Raw genomic sequence first — 15,615 nt, 5'->3', positions numbered from 1 at the left:
CACTATTCCACTGTGTATGACAAATTATTCCCATACCAAACCACTGAATAGGATTATGCGTATTGCCAACGAGGATCCGTCATTTAGTTTTTAAGTTATACTTTGTAATTCTTTTCTTTTGTCTTATTACCTTTTCTGTTTCAATTGTTATATCAACTACACATTTTTGTATTGTACTTATATTATGTTTAATTTGATATTCTGTACTTTGGGCTGCGGCCCGTATTAAAATAAAATATTACAAAATTACAAACATTTTAAACTATATTAGTATGTAAATAAATATTATTTTAGTTAATTTATAAAATATAACAATATGTCAATACACCATAAATATATGTACAAAAATCAATAATAAATTTAAAAAAATATATATATATATTTGTATGCATTTTAAATATACACTTCACACTAAAAAGGAACTCAAACCAAAATCGATGACATAATACATTATTTATTTAAAAACCTGGTGCCAATGGTAATTAAATTTTTATAGCATCCATTTTTTCGCCGAATTAAATCACCCCAAAGGACACGGGTGCCACATGCTGGACATTCGCCATCTATGGGTATAATATGATCAGATGATCCTAAGAATCGTTTGGAAAGACACTGAATATGCGTGGTTGCTTGACAATCTGGATCTAAACAATTTAGTAGACTGTCTGCAGAACAATTGCGTGCACACAAAACACATATTTGACTTTTACTGCCGTCCAACAAGCTGACATCGCTCGGCGACACCGGTTTTTTACATACAACTGGTCCTTGACATATAGACATGTGCATGGGAGGAAATTTGTCATCCTGGAAATTCCATATTATAATATTATTATTATGAGTAATGATATTTTGTAGTACATTACTTGTATGGTTTATGACCGTTTACTTACGCTGAAGTCGCGACGATAAAGCATATTCAGCCACCGGACGTTTAAAGCTAGACGATTCCAAGGACCCACGTGCAACATTTCAGAAAGTATGCGAATACAATAGTCGTACGCCTTTTCAGTCCTTGCTTTTGGCGCTATGTGTTTCAGTCTTCTGGACGTCTTGGGATTTTGCCATGCCCATTCGAACTGGAAAAAAATAACCTATTACTATTCGGTTCTAGGATTTAAATGACTCACAACGTACTCTTAATGCTGATATATCGTTGGGAAATCCGTGCACTATCAAAACCATTTCCCTAAAGGCAGAATAGTGTCTGTTAAAACATGATTTCACGGTATATAGTCAATTGTGGTCAGATCAATATCGTACTTACCATGGCCCACGAAGACTGGTTTTTCTGGCTCCTCCGCTCTTAACACCTTTGTTGTGTTGTTTAATGCGCCGATTGGGGTCCTTTGTATAGCCAATGTAAGTTTTTCCTTTGCACTTTTCGTTCAGGCAATACAATAGGTATACTCCATAGAAATTTTCTATTTCTTCTGCCATAGCAGCGTTAGTAATGATTTTTAATTTAAATCATATTGTTCACACTAATACAAAATGTGTCGTTTAAAATTCACAAAACCGAAAACTGATTGATTGATCTAGCAACATATTTTTTTTTTTTTTTATAAATTATTTTAATAATCAAATAATATTATATCGGAAACCATGATAAACTATACCCAATAATTAATAATTAATAGTTTAATACTGAAAAACTTAAGTTCTAAAATGTAAATTGTAATAATGTAAACGAAATTTTTTAAATAATCGCTTATCGCAGCACTCGGACGTGTTAACGTATTATCACAAACTATTTGTCGTATTAACGTTATCGTAATTCCGCGTTCAACAATTTATATTTTCATCCACGTTTTTTATCAAAGTTCTCGTGTAAGTACTATTTTGATTTCCTGGTCTGAAATGAGTGAAATGTGAAACGAGATGGTTTTTAAAAATCAAGCGCGATGCGCGAAGGAGATTTGTTTGGAGAGAGTAGGCCACTGCGGAGAGGCAGAGACCCAGACATGTTCTATCTATAACTACAGACTACAGTCTACAACGACCACCAGTGGCGTATATAGAAAATAATTTCAGAGGGGGGGGGGGGGGTAAAAAAAATTTCCATTCTTAAATTCCAATTAATTATACAATCAAAATCAATGCCCGTATCAACCATAGATTTCGGGAGGGTTTGGACCCCTACCCCCCTCCTAATATATACGCCACTGACGACCACCACACTTTTTTAGTTTCTTCTTTACTTATTTCAACTGAAATTATCGTTTTTGATAAATAACTGAATATTTTTAAATATTTTTTATTAGTTATATTAGATTGACTTCACTATAGCGAGTAGAGTTATAATACGTTAATTATTTTTCATTATATAACTTTCACTGCACTCAATCGGCAATCGATCTCATTCAGACTGTAGAAATTGTATAAAACTCAAACACAATAAAAATGTCAATATTATAATCGTGTTTTCAAAAATGTCTAACCGTAGAATGCACGAATGCACCGAATGTAGACTAAATATCATGTTATATCTTTTATGTAATTGTAAATCAGTTCTAAATACAGGAGATTACTTATTGAGGCTAAAACTTAAAATCATAATTTATTTATAATACCTATACCACACTGTTTGTAAGTTATATCGTAAGCCATGACGGCATGATTACAGCCTATAGAAAATTCAAAATATTATAATATTGTAAGTAATAAGTATCTACCTATTAGAACACTATAATAACCTTTACTCTCATAGAATGCGTATAGATTGTATGCCATGTGGATTTAAAGGAAAACATATTGAATTAATTATGCCACGTACCTAGGTGTAATTTTAGTATTTTAATTTTAAAGCAGCAAGTTACGAGCATTAATGAATTATAAAATTGTTGACAATTGAGATGTTGTTTTGAAATATTATTAATATTGAACTGAAACAAATGAATTAAAAAACGCAAGAAAGTTATTTTCAAGTAAATTCCATGACGAATTCAAGTATGTTTTCAGTTATTTTATTGGATATTCATAGAAAAATGTAGACAATTGGAAAAATATTGATAGTTTTACAAAAAAAAAAGACAGAACAATTAATATTAGTGTACCGCGATATTGATATTTGGCGGGAACACGTGGGTTTTGTAGTGTGTTTCCCCCGTTCCACTATCTCTTTTTCGTTCAGTCATACACAAACTATTTTTTTTACATAGGTAGTATTGTATAGTAATGATATTTAATATGCACACATTTACCAATTCGATTCGCACCCACGTACTAAAACATTGCTTATATTTAAACTCCTTAAAAACAGTCGATATCGAATCTCCTTAATTTACTGCTCAGTGCTCATATCTTAGATCATAATGTTATTAAAATTAAATATGATCTAACCATCTAAGAGCGCACGCACTCTGTTAAAAAATTGCCTATATTGAACACCTTAAAAACGATTGGTATAATATTGAAAAAATAAATAAAGCTGCTGGTGGTTTAAGAAAATAAAAAACAGGCATACAGCCGGTATTTTTTCAACGGATTTAGCATAGTCATTGATATGTGGTATAGAAATAATGCATTTTCGAACGTAATTGACTGCATATTTTGTCGTTGAAAAAGATTCAACAATTTAGTGCATAGAATATTAAAGGAAATAATAATAATGTAAGTTAAGACGTTAAGTGCATTTGCATCGAATAATAGTCTATATTAGCGGTTCTTAAACTGTGGTCCACTACCACCCGAAGGTTCACGACACCTACCCGTGTAGAGGGTCCAACGAGCGTTCTATCGGCGTTTCTGGTCAAGACACACAACGTGAAGTATTTTGTATAAAGAAGGTATTCAAAAGAAAGTTGGTAATGGGAGGTAAGTGATTTCTTAAAGTCTTTGATTAAAGGTCCGTGTTCTACAAAAGTTTAAGAACCGCTGGTCGGCTGGTCTTATCGATTGCTATTTCCTTATTCCGTTTTCGTTGATTTCGAGACGATGACGCCCTCTGACTAAGAATAATATTAGACTACATTAATATTCTCTAAGTTGACTTATGTGTTCGTTTATGTAGATTAGTACAGAATTTGCAAACAGTTTATTATGAAAAATATTTTGATATCTATATATTTAGTAAAAATGTTTTCTTTTTCATAAACACAAAAATGTAATTATTACAGTTAAAATATTTCATAATTTACAGTAGAAAAGTTCTTGTTTTTTTTTTAAACTAAATTATTGCAACGAACGTAATATTCACCAGCATAATATAATACATCACGATATTAATAATTCCGATATTATTAAAGGGATTGGACGTCAACTAAGGAGTCGAGTATAGGCAATTTATATAGTATACAATACGTATTATACGTAGCTACGTTTATGTTGTCTTGTGTACATGTGTACTATGTAGTAAACATAAATAATCATGTAGAATTATATATTATCTATGGTAATTGGTAGTAAATAGTAAATGATCATTAGTGTGAGTGGTTAGAGCTACTTAGAGGTTCAATTAAAGGATAAGACAATCCAATACTCCACACACGCACGCACAAGTAAACAACGCACTCGACAATGATAAATGAATGCTATTTATTTATTTATTTTTTTTAAAACCTTTTGCTAATTTTCTGCTAATTTTCTTAATTCCTAGCCATTCGATAATATTTCTAAAAAAAAAAAAATTGAATTCTTCATGAAGTTTACGTGAAAATTACTAATTTTTATATTTTTAAAATAATATTTTAAGTTGAATATTATTATTAAGATTAAAAAAAAAATAATAATTTTGAAGGATTTTAGAGTTAAAATTCCAAAAAAATTTAAGTCATTTTTAAGTAAACTTAAATCAGAATTCAGAAGTATTATTAAAGCGAATAATAAAGGTATAATTATTGACAACTCACATATTATAATAAGATAATATTGATAATAGGCACCTATATGTTGGTATAAAATACTGAAAGGTGAAGGGATCGAATATAAATATCGTCATTCTTTACTTCTTTGTCAAAGGTTCCATCATTTGTGGATCGGAATCACTTACCCTCGCACCTGCTTCGTCGATCGTACTTTATTCAATTTTCCGTTCAGCATCTAACGGTGTCTTAAATCAACACTTCAAAAATTTGGATAGTTGGACGCAGTCCATATCGTTAAAATAATTACCGGAACAGATATATAGAAAAATATTGATCAAAAATGAATACGGACAACAGAAAGTTATAATGCGGTCAGGTCGACAAGTTCGCCAATAAAATGCTGTGTATTCCAAATTGTTGCAGTATATCGACACAAATTATTGTGTTCTAGCAACCACTGCCAACTGCAGATAATAGGTACGTATAAGTTTTGTCATAGAAGTACAGAAAATATTATCAGTGGCGCCGAACTTCTAAAAATGAACTCAGGCCAAAATGAAAATGCAACGGCCTGGTGCCTCTCAGGCGGTCACAAGTCTACTTCGTATGGGAAACAATTTTTTTTTTTTTTTAATAAGATTCTGTATTAGACTATCTGTTACAGAGCTTTACAGAGCTGAGCGATTCGAGCTTATTTGATAAAATAATAATGAATAATGACGTGGACATTTAAGGGCAAAGAGATTTATTTTAATTTAAAAGGAAACGTCAATAACGCAATTCATGCAATTGATTAAGTACACATAGTTTTGTTTGAGTTGAGTACGACGTATCTAAGTAGATTTTTGATTTATAAATACGAGTATATTAGTAATTATATATATATATAAATATTGTCTAAACTTAATTAATATATTAATAAATATTAATTTATATTTATATACTATATAGGTAAGTATTATAAGTACTTATCTACATAGTTATATATTATTTATTTTATATTTCATTAAGTAATCATTAATTTTAAATTATAAAACGTTAAAATAATAGTCAAACAGTATACATACGGTTTGGTCCCAACTGCATATAATAATTATCTTGTGATATAATATTCTATGGTTTTGTCTCCTATTTTATGAATAAACTAATATCTTTTTTATATGACTAAATTTATTTATAAGTATAGGTCTGTTATTCAAAAGTTTCATATTTCAGTATATAGACTTAATTATTCATTAAAATCAATGAACTATAAACGAGTAATCTGCAAAGTAAATATCAGATTATTAAAGACAGAAGAATATATTTTTTTGATAGTCACATATGTATTATATTTCTAACAACCACAGATAAATAACTTATGTTATATTGTACTTTGAAACTTTAATCAAGCAATAAAAAATAAATATATTTTTGAATAATGACAGTTATGAAATAGTAGTGTTATTAATGTTAATAAGAAATTATATTAAAAAAATATAACAGGTGGATTATACAAACATTACAAACATTTTTATCATAAATCTTTTTTTTTTATGCATATAATTAATAGGGTAATAATTTGTATTTCTAATTATCAGTTTTATCTTTATTTATATAGGTACAGTTATTATAGTTAGTTTTGTTATACTTATTATGTAATATATTATAATATAATATTAAATTACACCTACTACATTATTTAAAAAAAAAGTATTTAAGCTAAGGAGATTTTCCTAGTTATGACTTATGGTAGATAATTGGTACTCCATTTAGTATTGGTTATTAGTTATTACGTTTAAAAAAAAAAAAACTATTTTAATAATGTCGCCGTTATCAATCACTCGTACAAATAAACATATTCAGTGAAAACCATTAAAGACGTTATAACCATGATAAAGTGTACAATGCGTATGTGTTTAAACTGTTTAAAGTATATAAACAAACAGACGTCAAGTTTCAACCCCATCCCTCTCCGTCACTCCCCCGAAAATCGTCAGTCGACTGCCGGATACTGGGTCGGTCTTAAGATTTCCACGCTATTTAACACGACGTATATATTTAACACATGTGAATTTATCAGCTATTCCATCCTGCACAGAATAATCGCTGCACGCACAGCCTGTACGCGTATTATTTCAATTGACTGCTACAATCATACATACACACATAAATATATATATATAATATGTGCGTGAGTGCGCTCGCATGACCATAAGTGACTCGGAAGCGTATATGCGATATATATAAATAAAAAAATGCGTTTACGATCTCCGTTTGTACCACACCAACATGTACCGCGTTTCTTGTCGCCCCTCACGGCCACTTTCACCGGGTGTCCTTTTTATCTTCTCTCACGTATACATTTAGTATCTCTTTCTATTTCTAATTTTTATTTATTTATTTATTTATTTTTTTGTATTTATTTATTTGTTTCTGACGTGAAAGTACGCCGTATACTATAAGGTCTATAAGGATGACCCCTGCATGCGGCCACTCGTTGCAATATACTCTTGTCATATTATCCTTGGAATTATGTAAATTCGTTATACTCATCGCGTTGTTCTTATGCTTATTATTAGGTATATCGGTATTATAACGATAACCATAATAATATATATCTGCACGGTTTTCATGTATTATACAGAAGCTAGAAAATATAACCGTTAAACGAGACGTTCGCAGCTCATTCCTGTCAACAACGCATCAAGTACAATATAGGTTTTTACTTGTATAATATTACATTAACGCCGAATCTAAAGTATATGTCGTATGTGTGATGTAAGCAATTCACAATCAAGTCTACCGAACTTATGAATTTATATAACGTGATACATATGTTATGTAACCCTAAACCTAAGGTTGGCTCCTCGAAAAAATTTAAATTTTCAAAACGAATTTTTTTCATTTTTTCTAGTGTTGTGATTTGACATGCGGATGCCATAGGTAATATCAGTGGCGAAGCTTAAGTTTTTAGTTGGGGAGACATTGAATAAAATGACTAGTGTTGTAATACGCTTGGATTCCTCCCTTTTTATTTTACCTATTTGATAATACATTTTTTTCGTATGAGTAATTAATAATTCCATCGTTCAAAATGACATAAATTAAATCATCAGCCATGAGGACAAACTACAATATAAAAACAACAATATTAAGAAACACGTAGGTACCTATCGGCTATCAGTAATAGCGATTTACAGGGGACGATGGCGTGACAAGTGACAACGCGATGGCGATGTCGATAATTGAAGAAATCCGAATGGCGAGACGTGTCTCATAGCGAAGATAGTAAACCCCACTTACATTTAAATCATCCCCCCTGTACCCGCGCGCCCATAATTGGGAGACGTTGCATCGCAATGTCTCTTTTATATAATAATATAATATTTGGAATGACCCGCACGGCCGTATCGCGCGCATCTATAATCTATTTTAATAATTCTTAAAGACTATAACTGTACAACTAAAAACCAATTTTAATAAATATTAAAACATATATCATTTTTATAATATAAATGACGTTAAAATTTATAAATATTTTATAAAACAAAATTATTTGTCCCGTGTTCTAATTTCTTAGTGGGTAGACGTTGTCTCATTGTCTCCTATATGACGCTTCGACACTGGGTAATATCTTAAGGGGAGGGGATAAAAAAATCTCAAATTTAAGCTAAATAAAGGTGTAATGTTATTTTAACATATAAATATAAAATGTACGTATGCTATTACTCATATTATTGATATTTTTATTGTTTCATTGGTATATTATAATATAGTTAATTAAAATACATTTTAATAAATACAGGAACAAAATTGAAAATAATAAAATAAAATTTAATCAAATGTAGTATTCGGTATTGGTAAATAAAACTGCAAATCTCTTCGTTTTATGATGTTAAAGATATTAAGTATAATACTATCTTTGTAATATTTATTGAATTATAAGTTAATATTATTTTTTTTCGGGTGGAAAGTGCCCCGTCTTGCCCCCCCACCCTCAATGGTATTTAGTGTTGGGTGGTGTACATAAAATTAAATAGTTATTATAATTGTTTATAGACCTGTGTATTATATTTGATTAGAACCACTCAAATTACTATGTTAAAAATATATATAGTTTACAATTAACGTAGTTTAAGACATGACTGTAAATCCACAGGTATTACTCAATTTATCAGGGGCAACTTCGTGCAAGATAAGCTGTATATATAATAAACTAAAGCAGTAGATTTCGGTAACCAGAACCCTATAATATGATGGGTTACAGTGGAAGAAAAATGATTGTTATCGAAAACCGTGCAACATAATATTAAAATATAATACATACCTACTTATAGGTGTTGAAGTACGTATATAGATGATATTTCGAGGGGATTTATATTTCTTTGAATATTTTTAAGAATTCAGGACTATCGAGTTTCGATAGTTTCGTATATATATATATATATAGGTACATATTGAGATCTATAGTAATAATCGCGTTACATAATATTGAATTTCGTATATTTAAATAGAAAACCTGAAACAGGCCAGTTATTCGTGTTTATTATTTTTTCGTACCAAAACGGTGTTCAGAAAAAATATACTGTGCGGCACGCGGCAACGAACTTTTTCGGTATCACGGTGGGAAAAAATAAAACTTGATTTCGATGATATTCCCGACGTCGCGGAATAGCTCATCACGACGGAGATAAGAAAGTACGATCATAAGACCAGCTATTCCGTCTAAAGTATTATACACTGGGCTATATATACTCTAATCAGTCGTATCACCTGCGCGCGTATAGTTCGTGACGTTTTCACTTTCTGCAAGAAAAAAAGAAAAAAGTAAAATAAATATAATGAGTAATAACTGTATACGCACAGCATAAAAACGACGCAAGTTAGCATGATGGCGTTGCCACGTTGACCTCTGCTGCGTCGAGGTTACGATCGTATATATACACTCGATTTCTCACGGCGAGAAAATACATTCGATATAAAACCACGCCGTACAGGGTGATTGACGATTGTCGTATCGCGAATCAAAAAAACGCGACAATTTTTGGATTAAAAGAAAAAAAATGTTTTCTCGCTCAGAAACCTCGACAGTGCAATACAAAGTTCCTCATAAGTTGTTCTGTTATTCTTGTAATATATATATATATAGGAAATAAAATTATAGAAAACATATATTATACTTAATGTTTTTTTTCGACAAAACTTCAGGTATCTAAACAAAACATATAGGTAGCGATATATTTAAGTTGTTTTATTGTATAATTTAAAAAATATTAATCGTTGAGACGATTAGACTATTCAAAAGATACAGTTTAGATAACGATATTATGACAACACAAATGTGACTGTAAATACACAATTTTGAGAACAAAGAAATCAATATTTATCAAAAAAATTAGAATATATCAACGAAAAAAATTATTTAAAAGAACATGCACCGCGAGGCTATATAAACCATAGCTATCTTCACGTTCAACCACACCACTGCAAGACTACATTTAAAAATACCTCAAATTTCCTGTATAAGATATTGTCTATAATTCGCGATAGAACGAATAATCTGTATGCACATAATAATTGGTGCTGTGTGACGAATGTGTACATGATGTATAGTACATCTGCTCGGTATATACGTATAATATCTAATACATTTTGCACCCAAAACTTCAACTGCAGTGACCCGTGTCGAAAGCTGCACGACGCGATCGAACGGATAATTATATCATATAGAATACGCGCAATATCGATATCGAAAATCCGAGAACGCCGATCATTTTTCACCGCGAGACGGTTAAAAAATAAATAAATTTAAACGTGAAATATTAATAATTTTTCTTAGTCGGGACCGGTTATTGTGGACCAATAAGAATTTCCGCCGTCACGTGCCGGACGAACTGTTTTTTTTAATTTATAGTTTATAATATTATTATGTTTTATGCGGCGCGTGCGCGACTACCTATATGTATAATATATTATATATAGAAACTGATTTACATATTATGTAATCGTTTCGTATAATAATACGTGCACGTGGTGTGTATATACATGTATATATAGTGTATTGTACGAATACACGTCGGCGGCTGTTCAGATTATTAATTATTATACTGTATAGGTACGGATCGTACACAACGAAATCCATTCAATTATTTGGCGAATTCACAAATAAACGGAAATCTACGTCGTCTATCATCGGTTCGTATATTATAGTAGCTGTTTATAGCCGCCGCCATCTATTCCAAAGACGTATTGCGGTTATTAGTTATTACTTATTACTGTTTCTATAATATTAGAATTAGATACATATTATAGTATAGTAGTTATTACCTACGTATATTATTGTAAGGATTAAAGGACTTTGCTCGCTTATTTGATTTTAAGCTCGGAACGGACGATAAAAAGTCTATACACCACCAATAATTGTATGCCATTGTTGCGCATTGTATTATGATATAGCTATACGATCAGCTGATGCAAATCGTTTTCTTTAGGTTTACCGCTTCGTCGATTGGTTTCACGTAATATAATAATATTATGATTCTGTTGTACAGCCATATATTTGCGTTTCATGACAACGATGCGCGATTACGGCTTGGTACGTTAAATTAGCATATAAACGACACCGCGATGCGATCGTTAGTGTTATAGTAAAATAATAGCGATTGATCGAAATGCATTAAAAATTAAAATAAACTATAGACGTAAATAAAAAAGATTAATTTATCTGTGTAAAATTGTTTCATTTGCTTTTTTAGGTTTCTATAATATTATAAAAATTAGTTTAGAACACTACCTTATATTATATCTTCATTGTGTCCGTTATAGGTTATATAGTTACTATGAAAAATAGTATACTGTTATGTGTGACTTTGTAAGTTGTTACGATAATACGATTAGCTATTTCATTATACATTTATAATAGTCAATATTTAAAAATTGATAAGTACCAAAATATAAAATTTAAATTTTTTTAATCTAGCAATTTTTCTAAATTGATTTTTCATAGAAAGTTATTTAAAATACACCTAACTTAATACTTTTAATTTATGTTATACCTTTGGTGTTTACTACGTTGGACGTCGTTTTAATCACTAGTCTTTTTAATTTCTGATAAATATTTGAGTTGTTACAATAGATACAATTATGTTATTCAATTATTTCAATTAATATCATTATGGTCATATCATTATCGTTTTCAAGTATTTTATATTCGTGACGTTTTAGATTGGATTTTAATAATTTTTTTCAAATCTGCTTTAGTTAGAGAACATCAACCACACAGGAAACACTTTTGCATTAATAATTTACTATACCTATTGAATTTGATGTTATTATAATATCATTTATAATTTTAAACGTAATAATATAATACTATATAATGATATTTAAATACGACTCCAATATTTTAAAAATATAAGTGTATTTTATACGTGCTTATAGTTCGTTACAAATACATTTAATCACTTGGCGCACGCAGAGAAGAATTTACACAACTGCTGCACTATAGCCAACTTTTTTTTGTCACCCCTACGAAATGTTTAGTTAATTGTATTCTCGTTATTTATTTAAGTACCTTTCTCATATACATAATTAAAAATATGATAATGGTCTGACTAATGATTATTTAAATTCATATTTCAAAAATTATTCTAACCGTGAAAATGAGATTACCAATACAATATTATTTTTTAGTAAATGCTAATCAACGATATTGTTCTGGAAAATACCTGTCAATATAATGATGCGTCTGATGATACGTCAAGCTCATGTACCTATACTAATTACGTATAGACATCAAAAAACGCATTGACTTGTGGAGTGGCTATAATAATTACGTACAAATGTATAAAATTAATTTAATTTTTGGATTTTGAAAATGTATCACTATACTATAATCTAGTAATTTTTTTAAATTATCATTCAAGTCAAAATTCTGTTGCCACGAAAAAATGTGGCATTTGAACTTTAAATACGACGCTGTGTGGGGTGCATGCGTTTTTATCGATAGTGCGTTATCGGATCAATAATGCGATTAAATCATCAATCATTCGTGAAATATTATATTAAAATAAATAGACTATAAAGAGTATGTTAACTTTTTTATACTATTTGCATTGCCAACAACAAGACGTCACGACCTCCGAGCGTCGCTGCAGTAACATACAGGTTTACGTGTTTACAGATATTCAGGTATTCTCGACCTACGATAATATGCGTTGACATTTCGCGTAAAAAAAAAATGTAGTAAAAATAATAATAATAATAATAAATAGCTGTAGACGTTATTGTAGTGGACTAAAAACTGGAATAACCGTTTATGCGAATACATGTCGTAGAATATACGGTCAAGGCCGAGGTAGTATACTATTGCGCAATAATCCATTGACCGTGCACAGTACGATTATAATAATTTATAATACATATAGTGTATATAGATGTAGCAACGTATAGCCACGCACTCATACAACAGGAAGTCGCGGTTATTGCTCATTACAACTTCCGAATTAAAGCGGCCAAAATAGAAACATACTTTTACAAAGTATTCAAGTACAAACACAAATACCTATTTCGAAGCGTATTTAAATATTCTGAAAATAATAATTTATAGATACTTTCATATTTTTATTTACTTTTTTTTTTTACCTTACATATCGACCAAATCGAATTTTTTTTTTGCATTTTCATGTTTCACATTAATTAGATAGAGAATTTTACACCGTATCATAATATGGTGTAAGGTGTAACTATAAATAATTACTCATCTGTTTTCTTTGTCAAGACGTTACTTGAATTTTCAGATGGGTATAAAACACATAACAATATACATTTATAATAATATATTATTATATAGTTACAATATTTATTTGCATTTTACGTGATTAAATTGGTCCGTGTTTATAGCTCGGGCACCAACAATCGGTACATTGTAAACATTGTTTGGTACATTCGGTACATTGTTATAGATACAAAATAGGTTAGATAATAGATTTGATGCTCGGGCTATAGGCACGGACCATTATTCTTTACACTTATAGTTTAATAACTCGAAAATCACTTGTTCGAATTTTAATTTAAATGTATAAACATTAAAAAAAAAAATCTGCGAATAATTTACTGAAAAAAGGTGGGTCACATAATTTGAAAAACAGACATCTGGATCGTCATTGAACCATCGTAAATGGTACATACAAATCACGAGTACTCAAAAATATGGTCTTAGATTGTATTTAAAATGTTCAAAAAGTAGATTTTGAAATTAAATTATTATTAACAAAAAGGGAACTGGGGTCCTTGGCAATTCACTAATTCACTTTGTATAACAAAAGAAAAATTACTCGAAAATTAGTACTTGATTTTAAATACAGACACTGGTTAGTTAAGGTACTTTGTCCAAGTACTTTTTTCAAAACTATTTAAAATACGTATTTCATTAATTTGAGTACTCAAGTGCTCAACAAAACTGACAATTTATACAATTTAGACATCATCCGGAATATTAAAAATGTAATTATTGAATTATGTACTATAATTTAAATATAATGGATAATGAAAAAATATTATTTAGTAAAATAAAAAATTTATAGTAATATATGTATACATATGTATATGAACATTGTGAATAATTTATGAACAGCATTATAGTAGTATGAAATAGCCAGTTCTGGACCCCTTTTCCCCTGCTTCAGCACTCACCCACCAACTACCCTCTTTCCTCGACTCCAGCTTATGCTGCGCCTCCCTGCGCCTCTTTGTGGCTCCAAGTACCACTCTTGCCTAAAATCCGACGGGGATGTGCGCGCATCATCAGCTTGTCATTAGCGCGGACTGCCTATAAATATTATATATTTATATTTGTATATCTATATATACATATACATACATATAATACGCATACATATATACATACGCGAGCGCCGAGCAGTGTGGGTATATGCCCGATATATTATATATATATATAGGTGATCCGTCCTATAATGAGGCACAAGGATGCTTAAGGAGTCACATCAACACTTGAAAAATAAAATATTTTATACGTTGACCGCCATGAGATCTAAAATGAGATCTCACCAACTTTGTCCTCACCGCCACGACGTTTTTGGTAGATTTACTTAAAATTTTTTTTGCGATTTAAACAAAAATTGATAAAAAAAAAAAAAAACCAATAATGATATTTGAAAACTTGTTATATATTCTGAAAGTGGCCACACTGTACTTTTCAAATCCGATGAAAAAATAGCGATTATTGATACCCTAATCGAGATCTCGCTAAAATCAATTTTACTGAGATCCCATATGGAGTCTCAGTATTCAATAATGTCAGATCTCGAATAGAATCTCATGGCAATATTATGAGTAACATGACAAAAAACACATGGCGGTCAACGAGTTAAATTTTTTTTTTTCAACACCCGTGAACAAATTTCATTAAATCGCTATAATATAATAAATTATACTTTCAAGTTATTACGAACGGCTGTGCATTTTATCCAAGCGTCAAGCGGTCATTATAAAGTCTGAGTACGTATAGCTTAAATAATAAATATCGCTGTTCAATGTCAAGAAAATGTGATTTATAAACGCGTTTGCCACCCGAAAATCATTATAATTACTGTACGACTGTGGAACTACCGTCTTGTGTATCTCATACATAGCAAATTGGTTCAAAGCAAGTTATCAAGACACCTGAAATAACGATATCTGATTTTAAAATCAAAAATTATATTGTCAGTGACTACTGACTATAAGACAAACATAGGCCGTTTAACACTGCATGATTTTTAATCATTCGATACATAAACATTATACGTTATAATAATATTATGTATCG

At 30.3% G+C, this 15,615-nt stretch overlaps 1 protein-coding gene across 1 annotated transcript; it reads right to left on the bottom strand.

The window, feature by feature from the left end:
* Positions 1–267: 267 nt before the first annotated feature.
* LOC132930581 (structure-specific endonuclease subunit slx1) lies at positions 268–1,938 on the bottom strand. The gene is made up of 4 exons (XM_060996525.1): positions 1,268–1,938; positions 1,138–1,189; positions 894–1,079; positions 268–807 (listed from the first exon to the last, which is right to left on the bottom strand). Exons 1-4 carry the CDS (start codon positions 1,438–1,440, stop codon positions 451–453), a joined length of 768 nt encoding a protein of 255 aa, XP_060852508.1. The 5' UTR covers positions 1,441–1,938; the 3' UTR covers positions 268–450.
* Positions 1,939–15,615: the final 13,677 nt, after the last annotated feature.

Source organism: Rhopalosiphum padi, chromosome 1 (assembly GCF_020882245.1).
Source record: "Rhopalosiphum padi isolate XX-2018 chromosome 1, ASM2088224v1, whole genome shotgun sequence".
In the NCBI taxonomy this organism is placed as follows: Eukaryota; Metazoa; Arthropoda; class Insecta; order Hemiptera; family Aphididae; genus Rhopalosiphum; species Rhopalosiphum padi.
The sequence above is the reverse complement of the archived record's forward strand: the minus strand, read 5'-3'. Positions and strand labels throughout refer to the sequence as shown.